Source organism: Chrysemys picta, chromosome 8, assembly GCF_011386835.1.
Source record: "Chrysemys picta bellii isolate R12L10 chromosome 8, ASM1138683v2, whole genome shotgun sequence".
Taxonomy (NCBI): Eukaryota; Metazoa; Chordata; order Testudines; family Emydidae; genus Chrysemys; species Chrysemys picta.
The window spans coordinates 45,271,234-45,287,606 of record NC_088798.1 but is presented as its reverse complement, the minus strand read 5'-3'; the positions used below and the strand labels follow the sequence as shown (position 1 = coordinate 45,287,606).

Below are 16,373 nucleotides of genomic sequence, written 5' to 3'. Positions count from 1 at the left end.
ATTTAAATCTCTGCTTCCCATGTGCACATATATTCTGTTAAATGATTTAGGTTGTTACAATTTTTTATTTATTTTTGAGGGCATTTTAATGCCTCTTTTCATGTCGTTTGCCTGATGCACGTATTATTAGTGCAGGAGAGTGGAAGATGGAGGCCTTCCAGTCAGTGAATGGCTAATTCAGTAAGTCTTGGAAAATACGAATCTATTTGCAGCAGGGGTGGGCAAATTTTTTGGGCCGAGGGCCACGTCTGGGTGGGGAAATTGTATGCAGGGCCAGGGCAAGGGCTTGGGGAGTGGGAGGGAGTGCGGGGTGTGGAAGGGGGTGTGGTGTGGAGGAAGGGGCTTAGGGCTATGGCTTGGGGCAGAGGCAGGGGTGAAAGTGAGCCGGTATGGGCCGGTACTCCGTACCGGTAAGAACCTGCACTGGCCCATACCCAGCCCACATTAAAGTGCTGCTGCGGCAGTGCTTTAATGTCCCTGCCCCTTTTGCCTCCCCTGTCGGCAGCTGTGCCGGTAGGGTCTGTACTGGCAGGGCCGCTGACAGGAGAGGGGGAAGGGGCAGCAACATTTTACCCGCATGGCCCCACAGTATGCCAACATTTTTATGGCTGACTTAGAACAGCGCTTCCTCAGTTCTCATCCCCTAGCACCCCTCCTCTACTTGCACTACACTGATGACATCTTCATCATATGGACCCACAGGAAGGAGGCCCTTGAAGAATTCCACCTGGATTTCAACAATTTCCACCCCACCATCAACCTCAGCCTGGACTAGTCCACACAAGAGGTCCACTTCCTTGAAACTACAGTGCAAATAAGTGATGGTCACATAAACACCACCCTATACCAGAAACTTACTGATTGCTATACTAACCTACATGCCTCCAGCTTCCATCCAGGACACATCACACGATTCATTGTCTACAGCCAAGCCTTAAGATACAACCGAATTTGCTCCAATCCCTCAGACAGAGACAAACACCTACAAGATCTTTATCAAGCATTCTTAAAACTACAATACCCACCTGGGGAAGTGAGAAAACAGATTGACAGAGCGAGATGGGTACCCAGAAGTCATCTACTACAGGACAGGACCAACAAGGAAAATAACAGAACACCACTGGCCATCACATACAACGCTCAGCTAAAACCTCTCCATCACATCATCAACAATCTACAACCTATCCTGGAAAATGATCCCTCACTCTCACAGACCTTGGGAGGCAGGCCAGTCCTTGCTTACAGACAGCCCCCCAACCTGAAGCAAATACTCACCAGCAACTACACACCACACCAAAGAAACACTAACCGAGGAACCAATCCCTTTAACAAACCTCGTTGCCTACTCTGTCCCCATATCTACTCTAGCGACACCATCAGATGACCCAACCACATCAGCCACACCATCAGGGACTCATTCACCTGCACATCTACTAATGTGATATATGCCATCATGTTCCAGCAATGCCCCTCTGCCATTACATTGGCCAAACCGGATGAAGAATACGTAAAAGAATAAATGGACACAAATCAGAAATCAGGAATAGTAACATACAAAAGCCAGTAGGAGAACATTTCAATCTTCCTGGACATTCTATAACAGATTTAAAAGTAGCCATACTTGAACAAAAAAACTTCAGAAACAGACTTCAAAGAGAAACTGCAGAATTAAAATTCATTTGCAAATTTAACACCATTCATTTGAGCCTGCATAGGGACTGGGGTGGCTGGCTCACTACAAAAGAAACTTTACCTCTCCTGGAATTGACACCTCCTCATCAATTATTGGGAATGGACTACATCAAAGCTCAGTGGTTTGAGCATTGGCCTACTAAACCCCGGGTTGCAAGTTCAATGCTTGAGGGGGCCATTTAGGGAACTGGGGTAAAAATCTGTCTGAGGAGTGATCCTGCTTTGAGCAGGGGGTTAGACTAGATGACCTCCTGAGGTCCCTTCCAACCCTGATATTCTATGATCCACCCTGATTGCATTGGCCCTGTCAACACTGGTTCTCCACTTGTGAGGTAACTCCCTTCTCTTTGTGTCAGTATAATAATGCCTGCATCTGTAATTTTCACTCCATGCATCTGAAGGAGTGGGTTTTTTACCCATGAAAGTTTATGCCCAAATAAATCTGTTAGTCTTTAAGGTGCCACCAGACTCCTTGTTGTTTTTATTAGCTAGATTAACACTTATTCTAAACTAGACACCATCAAATTAGGCCTGAATAAAGACTGGGAGTGGATGGGTCACTACAAAAAGTATTTTTCCCTCTGCTGATACTCACACCTTCTTGTCAACTACTGGAAATGGGCCACCTTGATTGCATTGGCTTCGTTAGCGCTACAAAAGTAATTTTCCCTCCCTTGGTATTCACCCCTTCTTGTCAACTGTTGAGAATAGGCCACTTCCACCTTAATTGAATTGACTCGTTAGCACTGACCCCCCACCCCACTTGGTAAGACAACTCCCATCTTTTCATGTGCTAGAATAGATATTCTCCTTATTGTCTTTTTCACTCCATGCATCTGATGAAGTGGGTTTTAGTCCACGAAAGCTTATTCCCAAATAAATTTGTTAGTCTCTAAGGTGCCACAAGGAGTCCTCATTGTTTTTACTTATTCCAATGTCCACTGAAGTCAAAAGGAATCTTTCCATCAATGAACATTAGATTGGGCACATATAAACCTACATGCTTCAGGGCATAAATCCAACTATTGGGGGTTGGAAAGAAATTTCCCCTATGGGCAAATTATTCTGTAATTGCCCTTTATGGGATTTCTTAAAACTTCTCCCTGAAGCACTGAGCACTGCCAGGAACAGTATGTTACACTAGCTGGACTATAGGTCAAATCATGCATGACAACTCCTAATCTTTTTTTGGAAACCAGGTTATTGTTTCTGCTCACCGATTCGATGACTGAAACATTTCCAAAGGAGGTTAATGAGTAACAAATAGCAAAAACTAACAAAACACATATCAAGTGACTTTCATAACCATTTGTGTTCCAATTTGTAAAGCTTGCAGGATTTTAAGATGTTTTCACAAATAGACACTTTCTTTCTGAATATTTATTAGCAAAAATTTAACAATACACATTCAACAGCGAACATGAACTCCGATTTTATTTGAGAAAGTATTAATGAATCAGCTTTCAAAAATGTTTGCCTAGCTCTAAGTATTTCATAAGTGTGACTATTTCACAAAGAGCGATTAAGAGCCAGTTTTTAAAGGTATTTAGGCACCTAACTGCTTTTGGTTTCAATGGGACTTAGGTCCATAAAGATTCAAATAAATTCCTACTTGAATACTCCAAAGTACATAGGCACTTAAGTCCCATTGAAACCAAAAAGAACTAGGCACCTAAATGCCTTTGCAATCTGGCCTTAAGCCTTGACTGTTATGGTGAAATCCAGGCTCCACTAAAATCAATTGAAAAACTCTCATTAACTTCCTTGGGTCCAGAACTTTACTCTATTTCCATGTCCTTCCCCACTCCATCAACCTTCTTCTCCTCTCTCCCACTATTTTAAAAAAAAATTATAGTACCAGTGGGCATGGGAAAAATCAGGCTGAAAGGTGAAGGTGAGCCTCCAGGCTGGACTGAACCCAGACTCCTGCTAGTGTATAGGGTAGTATCCATTTAAATACTTCGTGAGCTCTCTAGTGGTGCTCACTTTGTTATCTTTTAGAAGCTACCAGAATTCAGTCAGAACATCAGTATCTTTGTAGTTAGGCCCTGTATGCTTTTATATTTTTTGTAAACATGGCTGTTTGGGATCTCCGTTGTGCTTGCGTGCTGTTTTTGGTTGTGTAAAGGATGAAAGTCCCAACCCACGATCTCAGTATCAAATTGCAGTGTAGCCTGTTTTAAAAAACTGTTCAAGTAGCTGACAAAAAATTAGTTGCTCAACAGGGGGTGACCTCCTAATGAAGGTACAAGATGATTGCACTCTACATATCTGGAGATACTTCAGGGTGGTCTTAAGACAGGAGATTGCCTACTAAGTACAGGTTTCACTATATATAGTTAGGTCCATTGAATATTTTAATCATTTTTAGTGCACAGTACAGAAAATCTAGGATACATGAATGACACTAAAGCTCAGCAATATCATTTCAGTGCTCCACAAAGTAAACGAAGGACTTTTGAAGGCTAATGAACTGTTGCACTTGGATATTGCGCTCAACAAATCTTTTGGAGACTGAGTATTAATCTCCTCCACCACCTCACCTTAAATATCAAGGTACAGAGAGAGAATTTAAGTGAGCTTTATGAAGAATACAGTCCAAATTATTGTAAGTGCTTCTTTTGCATTACACTGAATTTCTCTCCACTTAGTTGGCATGATCCAAAATCCATTAAAATCAACAGGAAATCTGCCATTGACTTCAACTGGCATTAGATCAGTGGCAGTGGGATCTATCATGGTATTCACCCTAGTTCAGATCAGTCTTGTTCAGATACCATAATTAGATTTAAAACCTGTCCTAGCTCCTAGGAACCTTACTGACCTGGAGCTCATACAGCTGGATGGGAGACAGTTGGCACACTTGTTCAAGGAAACGTGGGAGGGGAATTACTGGAAGAAATTGATCTTTTTGAATAACTATGACTGCCTTTTAAATTAAAATTTGCATACATCTGTGATGCAATATTGACAGAGTGTGGGGCCCAGCAGTGAAGGGATTATAAACAAGAGGTCAGACTTTAAAAGACATTGGTAAGGACAGAGTCCAGGGCACAGCACTACACTACACCAGCACTTTAAAATTGCGGGCCAAACTTTTGAGGCACAGAGATGACGCAGTTTGGATATATTGCCATTCTGGTATTATGGGGGTGCTCCATTGCATTAGGTAAGATGTTAAGATACAAACAAAATATAGACTTTTAAAAAGACCATGTTAAGGTATAGCAATAACTGAAAGGAAAAGATTTTAAGCACATACTACCATCTAGGCCTATTGGGGTAGGAAAAACTGATGGTGACTTAGTAGTACAACTGAGGGGCAAGGTAAAGCAGAGACACAGCTTCAAGGGCAGAGCCTGTTTTGAAGATGCTAATGGAGTAATTGTCATTTTGTATGTGTAACAGCTATACAGAAAATTCGTCCTCTCCAAATTTAGCTGTTAGTTAGTTTATACCAGCTGAATATGCCAGAAATGCACAATTCTTTGCATCACTGCTGCCCCCTTTCCATAATATTTCACACAGATTAACCATCACTAAAATGCAGATTTAGCAACTCTGCAACATTTCATAAATTTGTGTTGATTTTGCCAAATTATTTCAGTAAAAAACCTTTAAAAATTCTCAAAAAAATTAAATAATTTCTCTGGACTTTTTTTTGTTACAATTTTTTATTCTAAAAAAAGAAAACCTTGTTTCAAATTTTTCTTGCATTTATTTTAAAAATGAAAAGTGTTACAAAATGCTCAAAATTGAAATGAAACATTTTGTTCAACCCAAAACAATTTTGGGGGTATTTTTATTTGCTCCAAATTTCGGGTGGGAGGGGGACATTTTTAGCTCAATCCAATACATTTTTCTGTCACCAAGATGAAAAATCCATTATTTGCCTTAGCTCTAGTGTTCATACAGCAACTTCTCTGCTACCACAACTGTGTGTGCTTGTCCATATGTTCCATGCTGCCTAACCATATTTGCATTAGTACATTTTGGGAAAATCAGGGCAGCAAGCAGGCTTCATTAGGAATGGTGACAGCTCAATTTAAAAAAAGTCATGTTATATAAACTGTTTTGCCTATTTTTATATCTTAATTAACTTTCGTTAGTAATTCCAGTGTTAGTTACCCATGGGAGTATTTTCATTTTAAACCTTTACTAGGAGAGTTTTCATTTCGTTTCACCCAGCTGATGTTCCTCAGCTTTTCCAAATGGCTCCAACCAAGTTTAAATCCTTTTTCATTTTCTTTAAATGTATTATGTTGTGCTAAATAAGATCAGCAGAATATACAACCAGAGATTTCAGATTATATACAGTATGTCTGAGTTTATGTATTTATTTTGCTTTCAGCTATTTCATGTGGTAACATAGAAAATGGGAGTGTAAAGCCACGTTTCTTCTTCCAGAGAAGAAAAAGAACATTTGAATGTAATGCCGGGTATATAGCAGAAAATGACAACAACAGAATTGAGTGTACTTCTTCAGGATGGTCTCCTGTACCCAGATGCATTCGTAAGTGAGCTTTAAATAAGGTTAACTTCCTCTATATTGTCCTTCAAAGAGAGAGATACATTGCAGTTTTTATAGTACTCGAGATGTACTGAAATACTTACCCACTGTACATGGGCCGTTTGCTGCTTATTTACTTTCATTATATACACCAGTCTTGGAACACAGCAGTCACAAAGGGCACTCAGTGAACCCCCTTTTCCAGAATTCTCAGCAAACCACCAATGCCAAGTTCCCAGGAAGCAACTCTGCAACACGGATCAGCTGTAATTACAGAGATGAAGGTAGAGGGCAAACTCTCTTACTGTTTTCCACAGCTCCCCACCACATCACCTGCATCACAAAAACGAAGAACAATATACAGTAAAAGTTTTGTTATGTGGCATGTTGGGAGAATGGGGGGTTAATCAAAAATTCTGGTTAACTAAGAGCTATACTTACCAATGGAATACCAATTTTCAAAGAATTAGAATACAATAAAATGGATAAAGTATAGTAGTAGTAGTTCTGCACTGCAGAGAGCTTGGTTTCTTGAAGCACTTAGGTTTATACAGGTAACTTTTTCTATACAGTAGGTTATCTTAAGACACTACCTATCACTATGGGCAGCACATGTTGTACACCCAGCTCACTAAAAATACACCTAATACTAAAACTATACTGAACATAATTTAATCTTTGATGATTCAGAAGACACTTCAGGATCTTGCAGTGCCTCAGGGTCATCATTATCAACATCAATTATCACTGTAGATGTAGAAGGTGTAGGAGATTGGGCTGAATCTGTAATGTCACTTTGACACACCCTGGAAGCTGCTTTTTTGAATAATTGGCCGGGACTGGGGAACCGCAGCCAATGGGAGCATCAGGGGAGGTACCCACAGGCGAGGCCAGAGCGCAGAGCCTTCTGCCCCCTCTCCCCCAAGGGTCGCAGGGACATGGAACCGGCTGCTTTCAGGAGCGGCATAGGGCCAAGGCAGACAAGGAGCCTGCCCTGGCCTCAGTGGGCGTCAGTGCCACCCCGGCGCCACTCCAGGTAAGCAGCGCCGGGCCAGAGCCCACACCCCAAACCCCTCCTGCACCCCAACCCCCTGCCCTGAGCCCCCACCACACCCCTCCTGCACCCCAACCCCCTGCCTTGAGCCCCCTCCAACACCCCACACCCCTTCCCCCTGCCCTGAGTCCCCTCCCCCACACTCCTCCCTGCACCCCTATCCTGAGCCTGCTCCTGCACTCACCCCCTCCTGCACCCCAGCTCCCTTCCCTGAGACCCCTCATACACCCTGCACCCCTTCTCTGCCCCAACACCTTGCCCTGAACCCCTTCCTGCACACTGCACCCCCTCCCACACTCCACGCTCTCTCCCACACCCCAGCCCCTTGCCCCAGCCCTACATTCATGGCCCTGCATGCAATTTCCCCACCCAGATGTGACCCTTGGGCCAAAACGTTTGCCCACCCCTGGCTTACAGCCTTGTCAGCAAATGGTGGATTCCACATCCATATGGAAGCATTCCCTGATACAGCAATTTCATAACAACTTCATAGCATCAACCAAAACTCATAAATTATCCAACCCACTTCTCCAAATTGTCACAATACCTATTACAGAGTGACCAAAACTGATACAATAATGATAGCAGAATATTATACTCACTCAGTACATATGTGATTCTTTGAATAACATTACACTTCATTTTGTATGACTTTACATTACATTTACACTGTTATGCTATACAGGTCTCTTAACTGGTTTTGATGCCTTTTAGGGATAATGCAATATATGTGTACACTAATAATATCACAAACACAATCTAAAAGAAAAATTAGGACTACACAAAAATTAGCCAAAAACATGTACAAAATTAGACAAAATAGTGCTATTATAAAAATAAAACTAATGTAGCACCTACATTTTGGTGATTAGGTTGATAGCAAGATATTGTAGACCAGATTAAGCAAAACAAAACAAAACAAACCACAACATACTTTAGAACACTATTGTCATTGTATTTAACTTTAAGTACTACAGGTAATGTGCAGCATTACCTCATCTAGCATTATTGAACAGATTCAATCCTAATATTAACTAGAATTTTTCCCCCCCTTTCTTGGATATTGCAATTCAATCCTAATCAGTCAAAAAGCTTAAATAAATCAAGCAACAATTTCAGAGAAGAGAGCACCTTCTCTTCACTTTATCAGTATTATTGTTTTTTATTTGTATTGTAATAGCCCCACTCAGGATCGGGGCTGTTTTATGCTAGGCACTGTACAAACGTGTAGAAGCATAACAAACTCTAATAATTTAATATACTTGGTAGTTACATTTGGATGCTCTTCCTGTCACTAGTGAGAGTTTTCACTTTGCCTTCACTTAGTCAAGCCAAAGTTACAAGACACAGATAACATCCAGTTTATGCTATAAATTGCAACCATGTTCGTACTCAGTTTAGAGAGCAACCATATTTTAATCAAGGACCCTGACAATAGGTGTATTTTAAGAGTTTTCGTCAGCTCATGTTTCCAGTACTTTCATATGAGCTATAATTAACTTTGATTTTCTGTCAGTGACTTAATTAGATCTAGAGTAATGGGGTAATGTTTTCAGAAATACATAGGTGAGTTAAAGCCTAAGTCCCAATTTCAAAGTGACTTCGACACTTTAGATCCTAACTACCACTGAAAGCCAATGGGACTCTGGGTCCTGAGTGTGTAAGTCACTGTAGAAAGTCCAGGTGTTTTAAAAAATTTTTACCCTGTTCAAAAAATGCTTAAAGTTTTCAAAAAAAAATTGGGTGTAAAAATTTCATTTACATTTCAAAAAAATTCAATTAAACTTGTTATAAAATCACAAGTTTCTCCACAAAATATTTTGTGCTTTTTGAGAAAACAGATGTCAAAAATTTATTTTTCTAAATTGACCAGCTCTCCTAATGAGGCAGTGTTAACTGTTATGGTAGTACAATATGTTGTATACAATACACCATGTATTCCTGTATATTATCTGTAATAGTCTTTTTGATTATGATGTTCTGTTTTTGTTCAGCAATACAATGTGGAAGAATAGAAAATGGGAAAATAGTGGACAAAGTTGAAGAAAAAACAACCTTTCAATGTAATCATGGATATAAATCTGAAAATGGAATTAATGAAACTATCTGTACCTCTGAAGGCTGGTCTCCAGTACCCATATGTATTGGTAAGAAAGCTTTCATTTAAGATTAATTTCTGCTAGTTCTTTTTCCCCCAGACAAATTGTGTTTATTTGAAAAACCATCAAGTGTTTTAATAATCAATCAGTTCTATAAATAATGTGGAATGTAATGTGTTCTTAAAATAGATACTAAACTCTCTAGTTTGGTAATACAAAACCAGGTAAATTTTCTCACAGTATCTAAAATGAAGGAGAACCAGAGCTCAAATCCTTAAAAAAAAAAAAAAAAAAAGTGCCAGAACATACAATTTCAACAGCAAGAATATCTTATAATAGTAATGTAGGTTTTTATTGCACACCTGAAAGATGCTATGTGCATGCACACACACACACACACACACACACACACACACACACACACATATTCTTCATTATCTACCCAAATACAGTATCAGTTTGCTGCTTGAACTGCCTCTTTGGGTATCTTTTTCCATGATTTTGTGTCTTCTGCTGATCGATGCTTTGCAAGTCACTTCTTCACATATGGACAAGCCAGGCCATCACACACTTTGACACCCTTTTTCTGACAGCATTATATATTTATGAAGTAGACAATTTATCATGTGTCTTTTTGATAAACTGATGCTGGCAAAAAAGCTGGAATTAACAGGGTTGTGAAACAGGATTTTTGAAAAAGCACTAATGAAGATTCCAATATTTTAGCATCAATAATCATTGGTTTACTTTTCAATTATCAGAAATACTGGAATGCTATTCTGCCTCCCCCAAGAAAAGGGCTAGAATGGTGTTCTGGATCAACACGAGTGCTGAGGAGGACTTACCTCTCTAAGCAATTATCCCAAACATAGAGAGGCAGGAAGGCATTCTTCCTACCTTAAAATATAGCTGCTATTCATTCAGAGCCTGATCCTGTACTCACTGAAGTCAGTGTAAAAGCTCTCACTGACTGTACTGGTGCCAGTTCTTGGCCTTAGAAAATAAGAAAGTGTGGTGATGTGGAAAGCTTATAAGGAATATTCAAAGATAATGTTGTGCGGTGGTGTAAATTAGATCACCATATCATAGCTTAAACTTGTATTTAGATCCCCTTACACCTATTCGCATCACTTAATGATGTATCAACTTTAAGGTCAAGACACTAATTACAAACAGAAACAATATTACTTCTTTTCTTATGTCAATTAACTGGAGCTTCTTCTTATGATGTACATCAGTGAAAATAATGTTCTAACACAGGAAATGAGAGGAGCAGTGTTTCTTCAAGTTACCCATTGAACATTCATGAAGCTCTCACACGTCAGACTTTTATTTTAATCAATTTTCATGATGGAAATATCCCACATTAATTATTATTTGTTTTGTTCTAGCCACAAAGACCCCAGTCAAGATCAGGGCCTCATTGTATTTCTTCAGCATCTAACATAATATAAGTGACAATCTTTACCCCAAAGAACTTAACACATAAAATTGATGTAACACTGTTGTTTCTTCAGTTCTGTTCCCCCACAACCCCCATCAGTAATAGGTTAGCACATGTTGTGTGTTGCAGTTCAAGAGTGTCCACATCCACCTGACATCGATTTGGCAGAAATTGTCAGTGGGGAGAAAGCAGAATATCAGGAGGGTGATGTTGTTCAGTACAGGTGCTACCCAGGATGCACTCTGGCAGGACCTGAAAGGATAACATGCAGTGGAGAAAAATGGACACCTCCACCAAAGTGCTTGGGTAGGATAATGTTTTGGTTCTTAATTCATTGGACTAAAGTAGGTGGGGCATAACATCCCTCTCTTGTCTCATAGTATTATTTAATGATGGATACTATTCTATGGGTGGCTACTTACTGTTTCCAGAACTCCCATAATTTCTGATCCTGCTCCCATACAATGCAATGGCAAAATTCCCATTGACTTCACTGGTATCAAAGGATCAAGTCCAAAATGAGACTTGCTGGAGCATCATACACTATCTAATTTTAGGCAGAGCTGAATACTAATCAGTGAACAGGACTATATAGTTGATAGATAGTAAATTCCAGATTATCTTGTAGGGACAGTGTAGATAACAGTATCCTATTGGCTTTGCTTAACAATAATTTATATTAGAATACCTTTCATACATTCCTTAACAACAGGAACTTACTGTCCCCATTACAAGAATGGAGAAACTAGAGCAATGAAATTAAGGAAATTGCCAAGACCACACAGCAAGTTAATGGTAGAGGTGGGACTTGAACACAGGAGTTCTGATTTAGAGTTCCCTGATCTAACAACTAATACAAATCACTTTTAGAGTACTGTAGTCCATTTTTTCTTTGTTAAGTGTCATTCATTCTCTATGTGGTAAACAAAAAGGGAAGATGACTCGAAGTATGGAATCTGCAGCACTGTTAATGTGGGAGGAGATATTTAAACTTTTAATCTACTTTTTTTGTGTTGCTCTTTTTTATTTAAAGCTCCATGTATTATCACAAGGCAACAATTGGAAACAAAAAAATTGCTTCTGTCCAATGGCCGAAGACGTACAGTATTGATTCAAAGTGACCAAACAATGGAATTTCTTTGTGGCGAACATTCTGACCTTAAAATCCCCTTCCCCATCGAGTGTGTAGATGGGCATATGGATTTACCAACTTGTATATCTGGTAAATGTACTTAGTTCTATATCAGTTCTTTTCCTCAAATACGTTTGAGCAATAAGGAGGGGAACGTACGTGTAATGGGTTAATGTTGGTTCCAGGCAGAGTTAAGCAAATCAGTCTTCCTTTCAGATTTATTTGGGACTTGGTAATTCAGGACTTCCTGAGAAAATCATCCTATTCGTGTTTCTATTTAATTAATCAGATAGCTTTAAAAACTCTGGCACCAGCCAAGCTGGTCCAGTGAAACACTGACAAAGGTAAACATGGGCAGCGAGACCACTTCTTTCAAAAACATACATGTTTCCTTTTACAGAGACAAAAAGCTTTATCTAATAGACAGAAGTGGGGGAGGGTTTCAACACTAATTCAACAGTCCAGGTCTGAAACCCATAGAAAATGCCTTGGGAGTAACCTGCTTAAAGGTTTCAACCTGGACTTTCCTGGCAATCCTTTCATTTGATGGGTGGTAGAGTTTTGCCATACTTGGAAGTAGCCAGGGATTTAGTATCCCAGAGCCTGAAGATCTTAGGCTACCTGCCAGAGGCAAGGCTCATCTGCATGGTGTCCTATTTCTCACACTAGTTCGGTGTCAGGCAAGCAGGGTTCAGACTCATAATAATATACGTTGTTTACTATGGAAAATTTAGCTCAGATGCAATGTTTTACCTCCTGTGAGATCCTGATGTTTCACCCAAAGTTTCCATGTGTAAAGATGTGATTCACCCAAGGCCCCATAGGAGCTCAGATGGGATTATAGCACAAGCTCAGCCTAAGTGATCTGGGAACTACTTGTCTAGGACTGAATATAGCAAGCCTTGCACTTTAGAACAGTGTAATTCCTTAATCACTTTTCATGCCTGCTCAAGGCCACCAAATACAGGAGAAAAACATTTTTTGTGGTTACATGCATTTTTGTAAAGCTGAGGTAACTGCAAGGTAGGAAGGAATTGTCCGGTATCATCCTGGATCAATTAGATCAGCAAACTAGACCAGTCATGTAGATTATGTGCACAAAGGTGAAAGGATCAAGAGTGCAGATTATGTTTATTAATGACAAATTCAATGCAGTTTATTCCATAATTTCCAAAATAAAGGAATTTATAACCATAGATGTTATATAAATGTGTGTTAGAGTAACACTTAGGATCTTGCTTAAATGTATACCAGTATAATCTTGCCCCCTGGCTAAACTATTGATTTCAGTGAGAGCTGGATTAGGCCTGAAAAGACAAAAAATTCAGAGCATTGTGGCCGATGAATACTGGTGCCATCAGCATGCTACATACAGAATAGCAAAGCCAAAAACATTTGTATCTGTACAAAATCATAACTACAGATATTTTCATTTAGGAACTGGGGAAAAGTGTGGCCGGCCACCTACTATTAAGAATGGAGACATAACTACTCTATCCCTAAAAGAGTACGTATTTGGCTCTTCGGTAGAATACAAATGCCAACATCATTACATAATAAAAGGAGAACGGAAATCATACTGTTACAATGGAAACTGGACAAAAGCACCAGTTTGTTTAGGTAAGAAAAATATTCAGTAGTAAAAAGTTTTCAATTTATAACTAAATTAATTTTATAAACCATGATCTCCTGGCTACTATTTTGTCATTTCTTTTTCATGAAGCTGAAATTTATTTTCAAAGCTGCCACTGCATGACTCTTTTTTACTATAAGTGACATGTAAATTTAACAGCATAATTAACTAGAGTTGATCAAAGTCTTGGAAAATATTTCTATGAAAATGTTTACAAACATATCTCCCTATTTTTCTATTTAAAATGTTTCAATGGTAATTTTCAAACCAGCTTTATGATTAACAAACCAGCTAAAAAGGAAAAGACAGAGTGAAGTTAATTGGATTAAACCATATTTGCTCCTACCTAAGGCAAAGAGCCAGAACATTATATAGCCAAATATCCAGCATCAAGGAGTCCAGCTGCCATTCTAACCAGACTAACATTCACATCTGACTATCAATTTGATTCTGGTAGTTGATGTGATGGTTCTAGCAGCATGATGAACCAAGCTTGAGAGAGTAAAAATTTCTTTTTAAATACACTTGTGAGAAATGTGCCATCCCCTCATGAATAAGGGTGGGAAAAAGTAAAAGGAGTTAAAAACATTGACGAACTGGAAGGAATGAAGAAGTAGCAAGGAGCAGCCAGTTACAAAATTGCCACTTTAGGTTATGCCAAATGAAAAGGACTAGTCCTCGAAACAGTATGTTGGGGGGAAAAGTTCCTATAAGAGGCCAAATTCATACCAGCAGAGTTAATAAGGGTCAGGATATCACAAAGGAATGGGTTATTGCTCTGTTTGCATGCTGCCTCTATATCCAGTGGTGTATTACATTCATAGAGCTGCTGATGGAATAAACTGTAGCTACAAAGTTTTCAGCAGCTCCAGGTGTGATACTTCTCACCAGCAAGAAATTTTTTTTGATTTCCCCCCATAGTGGCAGTAGGAATGGGGAAGTAAGAACTTACTTGCCACAAATCTGATAAGTAAGAGGGCCTGGGGATACCTGAGGCAGCTGGCATGCTACCGGAGCCAGTAGGGACAAGGGTATTGGTGGGCCAGTGGGGGGTAGGGGTGCTATGGAAGGGAGACTGAAAGAGGGATTAGTGATGGAAGGTGGGGTGTGGGTGTGGAAGTCTAGCCCAGCAGGGGTGGGAAGGCAAGGGTGGATCAGTGGGAGCTGGGGGGGGGTCAGGAAAAAGGATGGTTGAGGATATAGCGGAACCTCTATAATATAGCAAGCCTGTCACCTTGGAGCACTGTAATTCCTTAATCACTTCTCTTGCCTTCTCAAGACTGCCATGTACAGGAGAAAAGAAAAAAAAAAACACATTGTTTGTAGTTACCTGCATTTTTGTAAAACTGGCAGCTTCCTTCATTTTGCCCCTTTCCCAAAACCGTCCCTCCTCTGCCCCTCCCTAACTGCTGTCACCACCACCTCTGCCTCCCTGGGGATTCCACATGACAGAGAGGCCACCTAAATTATATCAAAATTAGGCATTGCAGCATCACCCACTACCTGGGAAGAGCACTTGCAGTTGCCTGCCCACAACCCAGTTGAATGGGCTTGACATCTCACAGGACACTGAACAGCTCCTGAATAAACTCTACCTATCTCAGAGCTTGGTTTAGTTAACACTTTTTTCAAATACATTTTATTTGAAATTGTTCCTAATTTCTATTTTATGCTAGGTAAAGGCACTAAATTAATTGCATATAGAAAACATTCCATACGTTTCATGCTTTTATTGTCTTACTGCTTCATCACTAAAAGGAATGTTACACTCTTTTTGCAAATAGTCTACAAACAGTGACATTACCCATTAAATTCAGATTCAGGTAACACTAATCATCTGTAGTAAGTGACTTTCAGAAAGTGGAAAAAACTGTTTGCTTTCTCCTAGGACTAAAGTTCCCTACTTGAAATCACATTTACATCATGTATTGAAGCCAGCGAGCTTCAATGAGAGTCACAGAGGGCACAATGGCCCTTAATTATTTTATCATGGGATCTCCTTCAGTTTCACTGCAGGATTTTTCCATTTGGATTTCTATAACATTCTAATAATATTTTTGTTGTTGTTACAGAGCCATGTGTTATCACGGAAGAAGATATGAGATCACACAACATAGATCTAAAGTGGGCTTCAGCTCAAAAACTCTATGTGTCACATGGAGATTTTGTAGAGTTTAAGTGTAGATCCAGTTTGTCTCCAAACTCTTCAAATAATCATAGAGTGCAGTGCAATGCGGGCCAAATACCTTATCCCCAATGCACTTAGCGATGGGTGAATGTAGGAGACTTCACCACATGTGAATGGCAAGTGCCCTTTATTATTATGCTTATCAGTGGTCCCTCTGAAATGGATCCCCAGAGTTTTATCCTTCAAACAAGAACTACCACCAGATAGCAGTCACTCCAGGAATGGTATAAGCAACAACTAATTCATGTTAACTAATGCTATAGCGACACTTTTGGGTGTGCAGCTTTTTAGGAGTAATGCCTCCAGAAATAATCACAGCCAAGATGATGGCAGATGTAAGCAATCCTCAAATAGATCAAACAAAAGAATATAAAATTCCAGAGGCCCTTTAAAATGAACTGCAAAGAAAACAAAATTGGGGTTTGTGCTCTTTCTTGCTTCTTTATGACGGCTAATGGCAGCCTAAAAACTAGAATTTTTTTCCCCCTTTCTTGGATATTGCACTAGAAATTGAGACCTAGTTTAGAATGGAAGACTAAGATGACTGGAGAATGAGCGTAATTGTGACATCACAAGAACCAAGAGTGAAAATTAAGCAAATAAAACAGGATGTGATTTTTA

General features: G+C 39.6%; 1 protein-coding gene across 2 annotated transcripts; it reads left to right on the top strand.

Moving 5' to 3' along the window:
• The first annotated feature begins 4,707 nt into the window (after window positions 1-4,707).
• Window positions 4,708-16,373, top strand: LOC101933818 (complement factor H-related protein 2). 2 transcript variants are annotated; one of them, XM_024102029.3, is made up of 7 exons: window positions 4,708-4,861; window positions 6,044-6,205; window positions 9,251-9,403; window positions 10,929-11,105; window positions 11,833-12,021; window positions 13,369-13,551; window positions 15,637-16,373. In XM_024102029.3, the coding sequence occupies exons 1-7, from the start codon at window positions 4,804-4,806 to the stop codon at window positions 15,828-15,830; spliced, it is 1,116 nt and encodes a 371-aa protein (XP_023957797.2). In that variant the 5' UTR covers window positions 4,708-4,803; the 3' UTR covers window positions 15,831-16,373. The 2 variants fall into 2 exon arrangements, with proteins under 2 accessions (XP_023957797.2, XP_065410494.1); XM_065554422.1 differs by lacking the exon at window positions 10,929-11,105 and having other exon boundaries at window positions 4,717-4,861.

Excerpts from the sequence above, each read along its gene's own strand:
- LOC101933818 (XM_024102029.3), top strand. The coding sequence starts at position 4,804 with ATGACGCAGTTTGGATATATTGCCATTCTGGTATTATGGGGGTGCTCC. Across the intron at positions 9,404-10,928 it reads TCCAGTACCCATATGTATTG|TTCAAGAGTGTCCACATCCA; the intron begins GTAAGAAAGCTT and ends TGTGTGTTGCAG. Across the intron at positions 12,022-13,368 it reads TTTACCAACTTGTATATCTG|GAACTGGGGAAAAGTGTGGC; the intron begins GTAAATGTACTT and ends ATTTTCATTTAG.